The following is a 15,649-nucleotide window of genomic DNA, read 5'->3' as shown; positions in this document are numbered from 1 at the left end:
TCGATGTCGAAAAAGGACTGATCACTTGCGAAGGGGGAAACGTGAAAGGAGATGGAACAGACACGGAACTTGTTTTTCAAGGCGAAGGCCAGTTGCAACAGAACTTGCTGTGGCGGTTGTCTGATGTTGCAACTTTATGTCTTCTTGTGATCCTAAGTTTCCCTTTTATTTTTTGGAGCATGTCACTAGTTTTCTGTGGGGAAACCTTATGTAACGGACCATACATTCAAACTGTAGGAGTTTGTGGGCACTCGCCATGGTATTCACCATGCGCGTTTCCTCTCCACGGTTATACTGCTTTTAAAAGGGTCGAAATAACGGCAAGCTGTACGACGTGTATTGTGGAAAAACGCGACTCCAGTCACGTTGCCAGTGCGGTTCTATGGCACCCAGCGACGCTAACTACAAGCCGATTAGGGCGCAGGCAGCAACAATTAAAGGGCAACTCCGGTGGGGTTTTCATCATTTTGTGTTTTTAGTTGAATAGCATTCCTCGGCATGTCCTGACTCCGACACAAAAAACCGTTTTTCGAAATTCCAATAAGAAGTATTTTTAAAAAAGGAAAACAGCAAATCGAAACCCAAACTGCTTTCACGGCCAGAAACGACGTTCCAGTTGACGAAATGGTGACGTCACACTTAGTATTAGAAAAACACTTGTACGTGCGTTGGATAGTGAAAATAAAGTATGGAAATCATGACGCGCTGCATAAAATGTCTGGGGTAGTTCAATATAAGCCTCACAATTTCATAATCACGCGAGAAGTGGTCAGTAATGCCGGTGTACTGTTTGTGACGTCAGAAACTCAGTGTTGCCCGCCGAAATACTTCCAACTTTCAGGAGCGCGCTCTGCCCCAGCTGCGGAGCTGATTACAGGGACAACGCCACCGACGCCGACGCCAACGACGACGCGAAACGCAGGAATAGGCGCCAAAGAGCTGCGGTCTAATAAAGGCCCACTGATGTGAAGGGCTTTTCTGCACGATCCTCTGTAGAAGTCATCAAATGCCGTCGCATATAAAAAATAACCAAGACTACGGCGGTAGGAAGAGTTAACATGTGCATGAGTTAGAGCCAAAGTACACCATAGTGTGTAAATCAGCGAAGAAAGGATAGTTACATTGCATCTACAATGCTGTCCATACAACTTAGGCTGGTGATTTAGTTTGTTGCTTCTAAACTGGATGACCAGAATCAGGGGAGAATTTTTGTTTAACTGCTATGTTTTCGCGGAAATTGCGAATCCATCCTTTGTAACCGCATAGCTACGTTTGGGAGGATGCTAATGAGTGATAGCTCCCTTATTACTAACGTGGTTACGTGCAGTACCAGCGCTGCCCATCTGATCTATTGCCGGTAGGCCACGAGGTCAACACTCTGCCTTGAATTTGCCTGCAGGCAACAATTCCGGAGATTCACAGTTAAAGGTCTGCTTTGCTCTAGGAATGCGAAAACATTCCTCTTACTCCTTCCGATTATGTTGCATGTTCGTTTCTTTGTGACTTGAACGTTCTCAACTCGTTTCGTGCCTCCCTGCGAGAGGCGCACTAAAACTGCCTTGATATTTTTCCAACACCTGTAGATGACGCCACACATGCTATAACGGGAGATTCATTGTCTTTAATTTGCTTTGAATATTGCTTACGCAGGTTTCGAAACGAATCTCTTGGTCTTGAAAACCTACAGTCGGGAGCAGTCGTTTCTTTCTTTTTAACTTTTTATTCATTTTACTCTGTTTTTTTTTTCTTACTGTTGTCCTTTCGCTCGACGTCCTTCGGCAGCCTTGCACTAGATAAAGAGAATTACGATGTCATGCTCACGATTTCGGACATGAGCTGTTTTAGTTTCTGTTCCTCATACAGTTTTCCATGCAGTAAAGAAGAAACAAAAACGGCATAGAATTATGGTTTGTGCGCTTGGTTGAGGATCGGAGAGATGGTGGTTCGATTCCTGGCGGTAACATGCGTTTTTTTTTTTTTTTTTTTTTTCAAATGCTAGTTCGTGTGGACCTTTCTTTCTACGGGCTCTGCCTACGCCACTCATGAGCCAACAAGTGCTTTCGCATTAATAGCAAACATCGTAATGCATGCGTCAATCTATTTGCGCGCTAATGAATGACAATAAATGTTTCGCGCATAACTATTATGTTCAACCTATGACTGTGCAGCTTTACATGGTATCCAGTGGCCGCTGTATCTACAATGGCAGAGTTGACCAGCTGCTTCCATTCCTCGGGCAAAGAGGCCTGCAATGCCCCGAGTTTCACAACCCTGCCGACTACAGTAAGTCGAAAAGAAGCCTGAATATCAAATACGATGACAAACCCAAGGAACCTATACGGGCACTCTGATTTACGGGCAATCTGCTCGACTTAAAAATTAAATTAAAAATTTTAATCGTTCAATAGTCTTTATGATTTCATATGACTGTCAAAAGCGCACAGTATACCAGCGCAAGAAAGTAAGGTTGTGCAGCGCGTAGAAAAACGTAGACCATCAATATCGACCATCAATGCCTTCATATCGCACTGCATTTTGCGGAGGCTTTAGTTCCCTCTGTTACAAATGAAAAAGTTTCCATTCAGTTACACCGTATTCGTCACTTGCGGCTAACAGATGGCGCCATTGGCGATGTCCTGAAAAGCTGGACCAGCGGAAGTGCTAAGTGTTATGTAAATATTACTGACAATGCATTGCGCACGAACATGCGACAACTTACCATCAATCTTAGGTAACGCCATTAGGTTTTCCATCAAGTGTACACTTTTTTTACGGGCATATGGATTAGAATTATGAACAGAAAAGGCCACTCGACTACAGTGTGGTGTCTGTTCTTGAAATATCTTGCTTGCGGAGGCTGCACCTGTCTTTATTCGTAGCTTTAATACCCAGGGACAATGCAGCTTCTTTATTTCGTCCCCAAATATGAGACATGGCACCTCTATCTTCCAGCCCGCAGTTTCGCTACGTCATACCTGTGAATCGTAAATAGCCATCTCCCTAATTAGCGTCAGGAAAATGCGGTATCAAAGTATGTATCAAAAGGGCATGTTTGTGTAAAACATCATCTATATTCAGAAGGCATTTTTTATGTATCAAAACCAGTTTTCAGAACAAAAGTTGTTGACTCAAAACGTTGTTTGAACAGAACGGATTGCCTTAACATGTTTTTCAAACAGGTGATGTTGGAAATGTATTGAAGCATCATGGTCTCTTTGAAGAACTCGTTAGCTATTTGTGAAACCCTGCCTATTTACGGTTTCTTTGATCATTGTATATCTCTTTTATTTTAACTTTGGAATAAGCGAACAGTCTGCGAGGCCTAGGAAGGCATGTCAGATTGGATAAGAGTGGCGTTGGTGAACACTGAAATGTATAGGTCATAATAACATTAATACAGAAAACAGTAGACGATTAAATAGCCGTCATTGTAGCTTAGTAAGAGCACCTGACTAGAAATTCAGAGGTTGTTGGTTCGGATGCCACTAGCTTTGAATTGTTTACTTTTTCTTATTTGTACTTAACTATATTTCGCCTTAAAATGATCACAGTACTAATTCAGGCCAACAGGAGAAGTGAACAATATAAAAACAAAATTCCCACGACAACCGTTTGCTTCTTTAATTCATGTATCATAAGTTACCAACCCCTCACTTTCGCTACACTTGTCGGCTCAACAGCTTGTGAGGGTCGTTTCTGGTTGTTTTGAAGTCGTAGGGCATCGTACGAGAGTTTCGCACGGCTGCCGCCCTCGCTTCGTCATGTTCTACATTATACGCGCGGTAACACAGGAGGTGTCACGTCCGCTACTATTGGTGCGCTGGTGAACACTCTGAAGCATAGGTCACAAGTGACATTAATAACAAGAAAAAAAGTGGAAGATTGAACAACCGCCACGGTAGCACAGTTGGTAAGAGCACCGGATGCGAAATGTGGAGGTCGCACGTTCAGACCCTACCACTGCCGTGTTGTTTTTTCTTTTACTTTGTGTTAATCATATTTCTCCTTAAAGCGATGACAGTACTAATTCAGGGCAACACCCTAAATAAAGGGAAAAAAAACCTATTCCCCTATGCCTTCTTGGACTCACCGACTTTTGGCTTCTTTGATTTGTGTGTCAGAACGAGTCCATCATTTTCCCTACAGTTTTCTCGTACATGTAAGTATTTTTATCGTGACAACAGCTTCCTTATTGCAGCTTATTATACTGTCTAAGTAATTTTGGTATATATATATATATATATATATATATATATATAGTTACGAATTTCACTTTTCAATTTCTTCACTTAACCGGGACACCTCCTTTGTTTTGTGACTAAAATCGAGTCTTTTGTTTCATTTTCGCATTCCTATTTTCACACCACTTTTCACAGTAAGCGAGTTGGCTTCGGAGTCTCACGGCAACCACTGCGATAAGCTCGGCGCCGAGTTCAGCGTACCACCACCTCCTGTCGAGCGGAGCGTCGGCGACGAGAGCAGGACCGTATATGGTGGAAAAGTCATGACCGCACAGGTAAAGACGGTGTATTGTCCACAACACTTGTCACGTCGCAGTTTGCACCAAGCAGACAACAATAACAACGACGTGTCCGCCGAGGTCCGTGTCACGCTGCGCCGTCTCAAAAGCTTTGCCGGAAAACTCCGAAATCATACCTACTTACTGTCCGTGTGTCGGCAGCGCGAGTGTATGAAACGTATTTAAGAATACATTCACCTCCTTAGCAATAAAACTATGAACGGTAGTTCGGTCTACTCCACTAAGACTAGTGTTAAAAGTAGCTGCCATATTTATTAACTACACCACGGTCTGTAATGTTCCATTTCGCAGTTTCTACGCAGGTTAGTGTAGCGATTGCGGGAGTTCTGCGCCATTTCAGTGAGATTGGGTGCGATAGCGCGCGAGTAGGCGGGCTCCCTAATAAAGTATGTCTTTTCCTCTGCATGAACATCACTGGCAATTACCACGCGGTACTCACACAGGCTGGGCTGGAAGCTACGACAATATACAAACGGTGTCATTAGATTTCCTGTGATGCGTTAGCGAATAAATCTCCCGTGTTTTTTGTTATCGTGGCTGATTATGACGCCATCGTGATGTTCACGTGCCGAGAAGTCAGAATTATCTGCACTAAGAAAATAGTCAGCGCGTCGTGCATGCTGTGCTGTCTTGTGTTCGATGGCCAAAATGAAGTGATCGCGGATGGGGTTTCTAGCTCTTCCCTGCACCTCTTTTAATGCGGTTCGCTGGAACAGAAACATTGCCCCATCGTAATTCTATAACGCACTGTAGGTGCGACGTCTAGCTATCTGTCGGTTTATACGAATGTGCGTCACTTGCACTTTGTGCCACTTCTGAGGCAACAATTCCAGTCACTAAACTTCAGGTGCTGCGGTTTCCTGGCTAGTTAAAAATAGATTTATGGGGTTAGCAATTCATGACAGATATTCCTTCTGCAGTTCCTTCTGCAGGGGGAACAAAGAAATTATGGAAGCATGTAATTTCTTTTTAAGCAACTTATGTATCTCATTTCTGCCCAGGAAAAAGCGGATGGGTTCCGCATGTACGCCTTCAAAGTGAACCAGTGTCAGCAGTTCAGGACGCTGCTGAAGAGGTGCTGGCTGTCTATATTTCGAAATAAGGTACGTTTTGTAAGCTGTTTCTAGTAGGACCAATGAATTAAGATGCGTAGGTATTTGTCATTTTTTCCGCTTTGAACAAGCGTGAATTTACAAGTACTGGACTACAATTGCTACCTGCTCGAAGACAGCGACTTTCAAAATGTAATTACTCCCGGACTAACCTCGTGGCGATATAATCGCTGCTGGGAAGTATAATGCGGTGGGCGCTGCGCCCCACGCGCTGTAAATTATTATCAAAGACCCAAGATGTCCCCAAGACCTCTTCCCTTCGCTTATTTCCTGTCCAACCTCCATCCCAAAGGCCTGCGCTCTTCTGCGCTTCTTTCGAATTCTGGATCTGCCTTAAGTATTCCACTTCACAATTCAACAGCAAAGTTCCTTGTGTGAGACTTCCTTTACAGAGGCTGTACATGTGCATTGGTTTTCTTCACCATATATGCGCGAGGCATTTAAAATTTTTGCAGTGTAATCAGTGTTCAACATTCTAACCATACGCTTTGAACGCGGAAACTTATTTGCTTGTATGTTTTTTACCACCTCGTGCATGTTCACTAGAGTCCCAGCTTTCCTGACGTGTACTAAGCTGTGGAACAGGCGTATGTACTAATCATATAATGTCTCTCTCTGTTCTCAGGTGGCGGTAGTGGTGCGTCTGCTGGCATACGCGGCCTTTGCGGCCATGTCTATCATTCTCTTCTACGACATCGGCAGCCGTGCCGGGACGGTTGTGCACAACGTTAAGCTCTACTTCGCCGTGGTCTGCATCTGTGTGGTTCAGACCATATTCCCCACTACTTGCGTCTGTGAGTGCATCCCACTTGGAGAGTGGACTATCGAACAACAATTCTAAAACAGTGCAAACAACGAGGACACAACAAAGAAGGGACGACACAAGCGCTTGTGTTATCTCATCTTTGCTGTGTCCTCGTTTTTCGCTCTGTTTTAGTATGGATCGTAACCAACTCGTCTGGCTTTCTGTTATTCTAGACGTTTCAAAACGTTACGGGCATAAGGATATATGCTTCCTGGAGCCTTTCACAACGCGCGACATACACGTTTCATTGTGAGAACGCAGTTACAAGCGGCTGCTATCATTCATTTTGAAAACCATTCAGCTTTTCCAAAAGACTGGTTTTTACAGCTTCAGCTTCCACGCTTCTACGAACTATCAGGGCCTACGTTACTCGCATGCTGACAACTTTAATCGACCCTTGACACAATACTATCTGTAGTATCTATCCGAGTGGGCCGACTCCACGTCAACCCTTCTTTGAAACCATCCTTGCAGGCACCCAATGGCGCAACAAGCGCTGCGCCCTTTTGTCTTGGCGACTGTCTACTTCTTTTTCTTATAAAAGCATTGTTGTGATTTAACTCCTATTGTTGGCGACCTTGAGGTGACGTCAAATCAACACCATAGCGAAATTCCCGGCACTGATTCGCCTTCATCCGGGTACCGACTCTCGTTCATCCGGGCATCGAACAAAATTTAACGGGATGAGTTCTTCACGTTTTAAGAAGGCTTACGCGCCCTCCCAAAATATACAACTTTCTACTCCGATGGTCCAGGCGGTAGCAGTTCCCAGAGCGTTCAGGTACTTCGAATTAAGTCTTTCACTGTGCTGCCGCTTCAGCACACGGCGTGTCCTCCAATAGGAAGTAGACGTAGGCAATCTCGAGAAGCACTCGAACGCACTGCTTGTCTCGCATTCTTGTCATGTCTGCGCCGCTTCGTGGACGCGTGCGCTTCTGCATCGCTTTGCATTTTAATGCTGTCGCTGTCACAACTACTTAAACCAAGCAATGAAGCCTGGTGAAAGGAAAGGTGGGAAAAGTCTTGTGGGAAGCAATCGCTTTACGAGTTGTACGCCTCAGCAGAAGGTTGCTCGCCCCTGCTGAAAACTTGTTATGCCCAGTAGCAACTTCATGCTCACATTCCCTCCAGATCCTATGCGACCGCAGGGCCTCCGCTGCGATCGGTCGCAGTGGGTGGAAGAAAGCGAGGGGGAGGATGAGGAGGAAAACATTTCTTGCATTTGTCCCTTTCTTCCCGAGTAGAGCCCTTTGTCCTGGGCCCCATGTGCTATTGCTGTCCTGCAGGCGGCCCGCGGATTGATGCATGGTAATAGGGGTCTCAGGAAAAGCTGTAAGCGTTCTTCGCGAAGGCGCAGGGCGGAGCTTGGGAATCTGTAATTTTTGTGTATTTCTGACTGGATGTGGCATTCGTAATGTGTGTTCATGTAATATATATATATATATATATATATATATATATATATATATATATATATATATATATATATATATATATATATACACACACTATGGTCATGTTAGGACTAGGTGGTGACCCCGCACCTCCACTAGTTGCAATAGGCTATTGGCAGTCTCTTGGCCTTGGCACGCTCCGTACTGCTCAGTTTGGCAATTTGCCCTATCTAAAAACGTTCTGATGAAAGAGAAATAACAAGGAGAATACGTTTAGGATGGAGCGCATTTGGCAAGCACTCCTGCATTATGACTAACAGCTTACCGGTATCGCTCAAGAGGAAAGTATACAACAGTTGCACTTTACCTGGACTTACCTATTGGGCTGAAACGTGGAGGCTAACAAAAAGTGTTCTATTCAAGTCGAGGACAGCGCAGAGGGCTATGGAAAGAAAACTGGTAGGGATAACGCTAAGAGATAGGAAACGTGCAGAGTGATGGGTCAGAGAAATAACTCAAGTCACTGACGTTCTAGTGGAAATTAAGAAGACGAAATGGGCATGGGCAGGACATGTAGCGCGAAGAAAGGATAACCGATGTCGCTTAGGATAACAAACTGGATTCCAAGGGAAGGAAAGCGTAGCAGGAGGCGGCAGAAAGTTAGGTGGGTGGATGACGTTAAGACGTTCGCAGGGTCAAGTGGTGATGATGAAAAACATTTTCGTAGGCCAGAGAGTTGTTTTGGCATGAACTATCCAGTAAACCTTAGCCATAGTAGTGATATACCTTGTTCCGTTTGCCGTACCGAATGCAGTGTGTGACGCTATTAGCACATGTCAATGCGGGCCTATTCTGAATCTTGACACATGTCTTTTGGTGATGGTCATCATTGCTCGCCATGAAAGAAGCAAATTATAATAGGCATCATATGCAATAGGAGCCGAGAGGGAGAGTGCATTCTTGGAAAACAGATAAATAAGTATCTAAGTAATTATACCTTGGTTACCGCGGCGCCGCCGTGAAGGCTACCGCAGCGACGAGCTGCAAGAGACAGACCGACCGACCACAGAGCTAGAGCACGCGTCCCTTTATATCTCCGGTTGTATTTGGCTCTGTGGAGGGATTACCTTTTTTTAATGAGCTTTCGATAAGGGATCGGTACGATAGCCTTGGTTCTGTTTACGTGTCACAGGAGGCAATAGGTGAGGAGGCGGTGCCCTCGCACCTATAACGAAGGCCGACAGAAGCTGGCAATCAATGTTGCTAATATTTTCGCTGCTGGCTCCTCCTTAAGGGTTAGCTCGATATATTGGCCTGTTTTATTGTAACCCAATTTCTCAACTTCTTCTTAAATTGGGACATTTATTTACCATTAAGGAACTTAAAACATCAGAAAGGGAACTGTCGGCTGCCTTTAAAACACTATTTTTATATTTTTGCGTTTTAATATTTAGCACCTGGCTTTCAACTCCGCTGTAAAAATGCGCACAAATCTAAAACTGAGCCATTTAACTCCGCAAGCATGCATTTCCATCTATATTTTAGGCAGCTTCACAAAGCATGTCGAGTAATCTTATTATGTATTCTGCTGTACTGAAGTTCCATTGGCATAACTGAAATCGTATGCGGGCCAGTCCACATCGTCTCTATTGATTGTTTTAAAACAAGGCCTTAATTACACGAGTATCGTGGCTGACATCTAGCACTAATTAACGCGTGAAAGCCACCTGGTACATCACATGCGGCGGCATATTTCCTTCTTTCCTTATTTCTTTCCTTGTTTCCTTCTTTCTTCCTTTCTTTCTTTCTTTCTTTCTTTCTTTCTTTCTTTCTTTCTTTCTTTTCTTTCTTTCTTTCTTTCTTTCTTTCTTTCTTCTTCTTTCTTTCTTTCTTTCTTTCTTTCTTTCTTTCTTTCTTTCTTTCTTTCTTTCTTTCTTTCTTTGGTTTTTGTTTAGTTACAGCCTGCACAACTCATCAACTGGATTTCTGCTTACTTAAAACAGAGAACACAGTATGTGGAGACTGACGGATTCTGTTCCCCCCCACTTGATGTTACCTCTGGTGTTCCGCAAGGGAGTGCGTTGGGTCCTTTATTGTTTTTGATTTATATAAATGATTTGGTCGCTTTGATTGATGAAAATGTTAAAATTAATCTTTTTGCTGATGATTGTATGCTATTTAAAGAAATTCGCTCTGGTTCAGATCAAACCCTGCTTAATACAGCTTTAAATGACGTTGCGTGTTGGTGTAACCAATGGGAAATGTCACTGAACCTTGAGAAAACTGTATTTATGCGTATTACGAGAAAGAAGATGCCTCTGGACTTTGTGTACACCCTTAAAAATATACATGTGACTAAAGTAAATAAATACAAGTATCTAGGCGTAATAATTAACGACCAGCTAACATGGAGTGATCACACTTCCCATAAACCTTCATCTGCAATGAAAAATCTGGGTTTTTTAAGAAACAAGTTGAAAGGTGCACCAAGTAACGTAAAAAAATTAGCTTATGAATCTGTTATTCAGCCAAAACTCGAGTACGCTGCCGTGGTGTGGGACCCTCACACGAAAAAAGACATCGCGCGGGTAGAAAAAGTTCAAAGGCGGGCCGTACGCTTCATCTATAACAAATACCGAAATTCTGATTCTCCATCTTTCCTTATGGAAACGAACAAAATAAAACAGCTCTGTAACCGACGAAAGATAGCAAGATTAGAATTTTTACACTCCTTAATTCATGGAAAGCTCGGAATATCGGCAACACTTTATGTCACACCATCCCTCACTCGAAAAACAAGACACACACACAATTATAGCTTAACTCCCCATTTCGCCAGAACCAACATTCACAAATTCTCCTTTTTTCCACAAACTATCGAGGACTGGAATGTACTGCCTGGGGAGGTTTTCACTTGTGAAAAATTCAGGGAAGCCATTGGCAATGTTTTTGACCACTGAGAGAGTTTTTCTCCGGTTGTTTGCAATGTTTTTGACCTCTGAGAAAGTTATTGCCGTTTTTTTTTTTTTGATAGCGACATAATCAAAATTGCCATCTGTACCAATTCATGCTTCCAGGTTATTTGTAGAACTGTATCTGTGCATGACACGCAAAATTTCTCCTTTTCTTTGTTATTTCTTCTTAACACTGATTTTGCCCATCCTGCTTGGACCAAAGAGGTCTGCAGTATCATGTAAATAAATAAAAAATAAAAATCCATTCAGCACCGAAAACAAACAGTACATCACCTCGAAACGACCGACTCGCAGGCGAAGGATCAGCGTCATGTGTAACTTAGCTAAACGTACCTAATTACGTTACCCTTCTGATTTCAGTCCTTTAAAAAGCCTCTAAGTAATAATGCTGGCTGACTTTTTATTTCTTTTCTTTCAGTTCCATTGGAGGCGTCTGTTTTAGTCAGGGAGCAGAGAAACTGCTGGTACAGCCTCAAAATCTACTACCTCGCCTATTACTTTGCGGAACTGCCGTTCGTGGTAAGTTTCTGTTTTTTGACTGCTCTCAGGCGTTTACCTGCCCTTGCAAACCTGTGCCAATCAAGAGTGCAGCGAAACATCTCTGCCCTTTTCTAGCGAGAGTTAAATTCGGCTACATGTCGAGCACTTCGCTGTAGAACCGCTCTGGAGTGTGTAGAATGCGCCGCGGAGAGGAAGAGTAGGTGCAAGGGGCACGACATCAGGGGTTGAATAATGTAGCGATTCTATTCCATCAGGAAACGAATCCATGCCGTCACACTCTCTGTAATTGGTAGCCCAAATTTTTAATGTTTGCATATTGAGGTTGCATTACACGACATCAAAGGAATTTACTATACATGTTACTTCTCCTAACTTCTTAGAAAATGAATTTTCTTCAACAATAAACTCCTTTTATGGGAATTTGTTGAGAAAATAAAAACAAGGCAAAGCGTTTAAGCGTGCCTGTCACTATCTCATTGGCTCTTTTCGTAAAAACTCACGCCTTGACGTCATCGCACGCAATTCTGTCGTCATCACCGGTGGAATGGAATCGATTTTAGCATCGTTATATTATTCCATCCCAGAGCTTCGCTGCCGGATGCCGCGTGCGACGTCACGTGGATGCCACGTGTTAGCTATGTGCATAACTGCACATGCGCTACTGCGCGTTTAAACGAATGTGAGACGCGGCGGCCGCAGCACTGTCGTTTTGCATGAAGGAAAGTCAGGCTATGGTGCTCTGCAGTCGGGCCGCTGCTCAGCGGTGATATCGACAGGCGAGGCTCAATCCGGATCCGGTAGTTGTCCCCTGGCAATTGGCCATTCAGCAGAGAAATAGGGAACACCAAAAGATCAAACAAGCAGCAGAGACGACTGAACAGAGAGGAGAACGTCTGGCCAAGCGGAGACGCCAGGATGCAGTACGTAACGCAAGGCGCATAGCGGCTCTGATGGAGACTTCGAAATATAAAGAGAAAACGACAGCAGCAACATAAGATGATGTAAAAGCCCGTCGTGTAACTTGGTTACTGAGGCCGGTCGTCTTGAACCTAATGAGAAAGCTGCCGGATTTTCCATCTACGTGAGACAAGGTGTCGCTGCTAGCGGATCCGCCTTCGATCGCAGTGAACGGTGGAGAAGCCTACCATGTTAGACTTAAGGAGAGCGACATTGTCATATAAGGAACTTAAGTGGCGTCACAGACATCTGTCGAGCATACGATTAATGTGGTTGTCACCTGTGTACCAGCTTTCAGAGTTGTGCGTGACTTTGGAGGACTTAAACAGGGTGGAGGACTCGTTTAGTGATAATATGAAACAGAAATTCGACGTTACGGTGGCATTAAGTCATAACGTCCCAGCCACTCAGTGTGGAACTGCCATTGATCTCATATATCAAAAAGAATCTGTACATTCGAAATTCTGTATACATTCAATCGAAACGGCCGCCTGTTATTATACTGATCACCGGGCCGTCTTTCTTTCTGTGCATGAAAAAAAAAAATGATATGTGGCAACCAATCTCTCTTCGCTGCTAATCAAAATACAAGCTCAACAGTAGGCTCGGCCACATACCGAAAAGATAGAAAAGTTAGCTCCCGCTACGTATATCCTGCCGTAGCGGAGTTAAGCCACTGCCCACTTTTCGTTTTGACTTCTTTAACGCCTTATTTTTTATTAGTTTTCAAATGGCGCCCGTATAACATGAAACGTGCAGTGAGTCCTCTTTTCTACTGCTTTCTACACGCTAGTTCACCTGAGCCGCAGGAATGGCCAGCGTCAGCCTACGCCACATCTTACAAACTCGACAGTCGGCAACCTCTATACAGTTTTAGCTAAACGTGTGCTTTGATAAAAAATTTTTGGCTGTCAGTGACTACATTATTTTTTTTTTTTTTTTTTGCATGCCCCACGTGACCAAAACCCCCTTTTAGCGTCACAGTCCTCGATCGGTTTCTGAAACCAAGAGAGCAGTAAAAACAATGCTGTTTTTAGGTCTCCATGGGATGCCAAAGGGCAGATCAACGTATAATAATCTCAGACTCATGATTAGAAAAATGGATAACAGCAAGCAAACGCTTGGAATCGAGACTCTTTTAACAGCTCTTTTTTGGCTTCCCAGTGAACTGTTATGTAGCTCAGCTTTTTTTGGAAGGAATTGGAAGAATAGTACGGGGATAAACATGGTTCGATTATCATTGCAGATGCTGCCGATTTCGCTGTTCATGGGAGCCATTTACTACCCAACGGCGCAGCCGCTGGAATTGTGGCGCTTCGCCACCATGGTACTCTTCTGCATCCAGCTGTGCGGCATTAGCCAAGCAGTTGCGCTGGCCGTATCGGCACTCTGCACCGTACAGGTAAGTTTTTGGGGGGGCACACGATTATCTCGTCGCACCCGACTGAGGCAATGCGCCTCCATGGCATTCGGATTTTGCTAATTCGCAGCGATAGCATAGAGCCTTTTCTCGTGGATGTGGCGTCTGCACAAAAGTTGTTTCCTAAGTGCTCGAGGAGCAGGTTGTCAAAAGCTGCTTGGCGTAACCGGTCGTGACCAGAGTGTCAAACAGTGACTGCATTATTATTTTTCTCTGCAACAAATCGAACCGAATCGAAATTATTTTCGCTACAAGAGCCCGGGTTATCCGCTGAGTAGAAATGGAACAGTTTTTTTATTATTACGGCTGCAATAAAATGTAATCACCATTCGCGCCCACCTGAGCGCTGCTATGCGCCACAAATACGACACGCTGTTTAATCATAAAGAACGCTTTTACACAGTGTGTCTCCACTCTCCAGAGTGAATGAAACTTTGATTCTTGAAATCGAATTGAAAAAAGCATATCCAGTTACGAAGAAGAACATTCCGTCACCCTCATATCAACGAAAGGAATTCCAAAAGAAGTCAAACGCAGCGGGGGGCTGAAGCGTCGTGAATTTAGATGAGATTATGAAGTTGTCGAGACAGGATGGCTGCTGTTGTCGTAGGACGAGGTTAACCATAGGCAAGCGCGAGCAGCCCTAGCTCTGTCGGTGGACCTAGATGCTGATTAAGAGTATAAGAAGGCATCGAAATCGATTCAAACGCACCTATGCAGCTATTGCAGAACACCATAGAATATCACGCCTTAGAGCTATTTAGCATCCAGAATGCGTTTAATACTCAATTTCCATAGATGCTATCCTGATGTGTGCCGTTTTGTGCTTACATGCAGTCGGCGGCTGTCGTGGCCTTCCCCATCGTGTCCCCTGCGTTCATGTTCTGCGAGGCCTTCGCTTCCAGCCCCCTGGTAGCCCCCTACATCCGATGGCTGAGCGAAATTTCCTTCATCAACCACGCCTACAACGGACTCCTGGTCGCGGCCTACGGCTACGGCCGCGAAAAGCTTCCATGTGATGACTTCATTTGCGTGTACGACGACCCTGCGGAGTTCCTGGACAGCATCCGGGCGGGAGAAAGGACGATTCTCGAGCTATCTCTAATCCTCCTTGCCACTGAGCTTGTGGCTCGCATAATCGGTTTCTTTGCCCTCAGGTACAGACTGGCGAAGAAAAGGTGACTGTGGACAGCCTTAGGCAGTGTGCATCGACGAACATGATACTAAATGTGATGTGTGTTATGGAGGCTGTCATAGACGATGCGTGTGCTAACATGACGAACGTGACACAATTCCACAGGCTGCCTCTAAAGCAGATTTGTTTAGTGAACTCAATTGGAAACCCAGTTCACATTTCCCGAATGCCTTTATGTCACCCTCTAGCACAGTTTACCTAAGCTAACGGTTAAAATGTGAATGAACAGCCACACACCTGATTATTTTTTTTTTTGGCTCCGCATGTTATATTCGGCGATTTACCGACAGTAAATTGACAGTGAATCTCATTTGAGAAAACAGATGCGTTCATGAGAATCACCGCAGCAATCTGAGGGGCCAAATTTTTCTATATTATTCATATTCTATGGACGGCCTGTTGAAAGAGAACGTCAGACGAAGTAAATGTCATAATAGAAAACTAATAGCAGGCGTCAAGTTTTTCAGCGTGCTTTTCTAAGATTCATTTTGTAGCGCCAAGCACTCCAGACATTTACCCATTTAGTGTACCTGGCCATGACCTTTAAAAAATGCCACTGTGCAAATTTTTTTCACTGTTTTTCTATTTCAACTCCGTTTCTTGAAGCCGTAATAAAGTTCCTACGCTGCTAGAGTCTACCACGGAAATAATAAAGCTGCCTTTCACCAGGAAATATTCAGATGCTTCGCACTTGCTGAGGAAGACACAGACAACGGATTGTTTGCCGCCCATCACACCGATGCCCGTCGC

The 15,649-nt window shown here is 44.2% G+C and overlaps 1 protein-coding gene across 1 annotated transcript in view; it reads left to right on the top strand.

Moving 5' to 3' along the window:
* The window catches only part of LOC146185803 (ATP-binding cassette sub-family G member 1-like), a 154,809-nt gene that overhangs the window by 138,506 nt on the left and 654 nt on the right, over positions 1-15,649 (top strand). The window contains exons 7-13 of the mRNA XM_084606739.1: positions 2,169-2,283; positions 4,377-4,516; positions 5,542-5,643; positions 6,278-6,446; positions 11,245-11,345; positions 13,531-13,686; positions 14,542-15,649. The exon at positions 14,542-15,649 is cut by the window's right edge and continues 654 nt beyond it. Of these exons, the coding sequence (XP_084462865.1) occupies positions 2,169-2,283; positions 4,377-4,516; positions 5,542-5,643; positions 6,278-6,446; positions 11,245-11,345; positions 13,531-13,686; positions 14,542-14,886 (1,128 nt within the window). The 3' untranslated portion in view covers positions 14,887-15,649. The remainder of the gene's footprint in view (positions 1-2,168; positions 2,284-4,376; positions 4,517-5,541; positions 5,644-6,277; positions 6,447-11,244; positions 11,346-13,530; positions 13,687-14,541) is intronic.

The sequence above is a fragment of the Amblyomma maculatum genome, chromosome 6 (assembly GCF_055883805.1).
Source record: "Amblyomma maculatum isolate TAMU_Amacu chromosome 6, ASM5588380v1, whole genome shotgun sequence".
Classification (NCBI taxonomy): domain Eukaryota; kingdom Metazoa; phylum Arthropoda; class Arachnida; order Ixodida; family Ixodidae; genus Amblyomma; species Amblyomma maculatum.
This window is presented reverse-complemented; position numbering and strand designations above follow the sequence as displayed.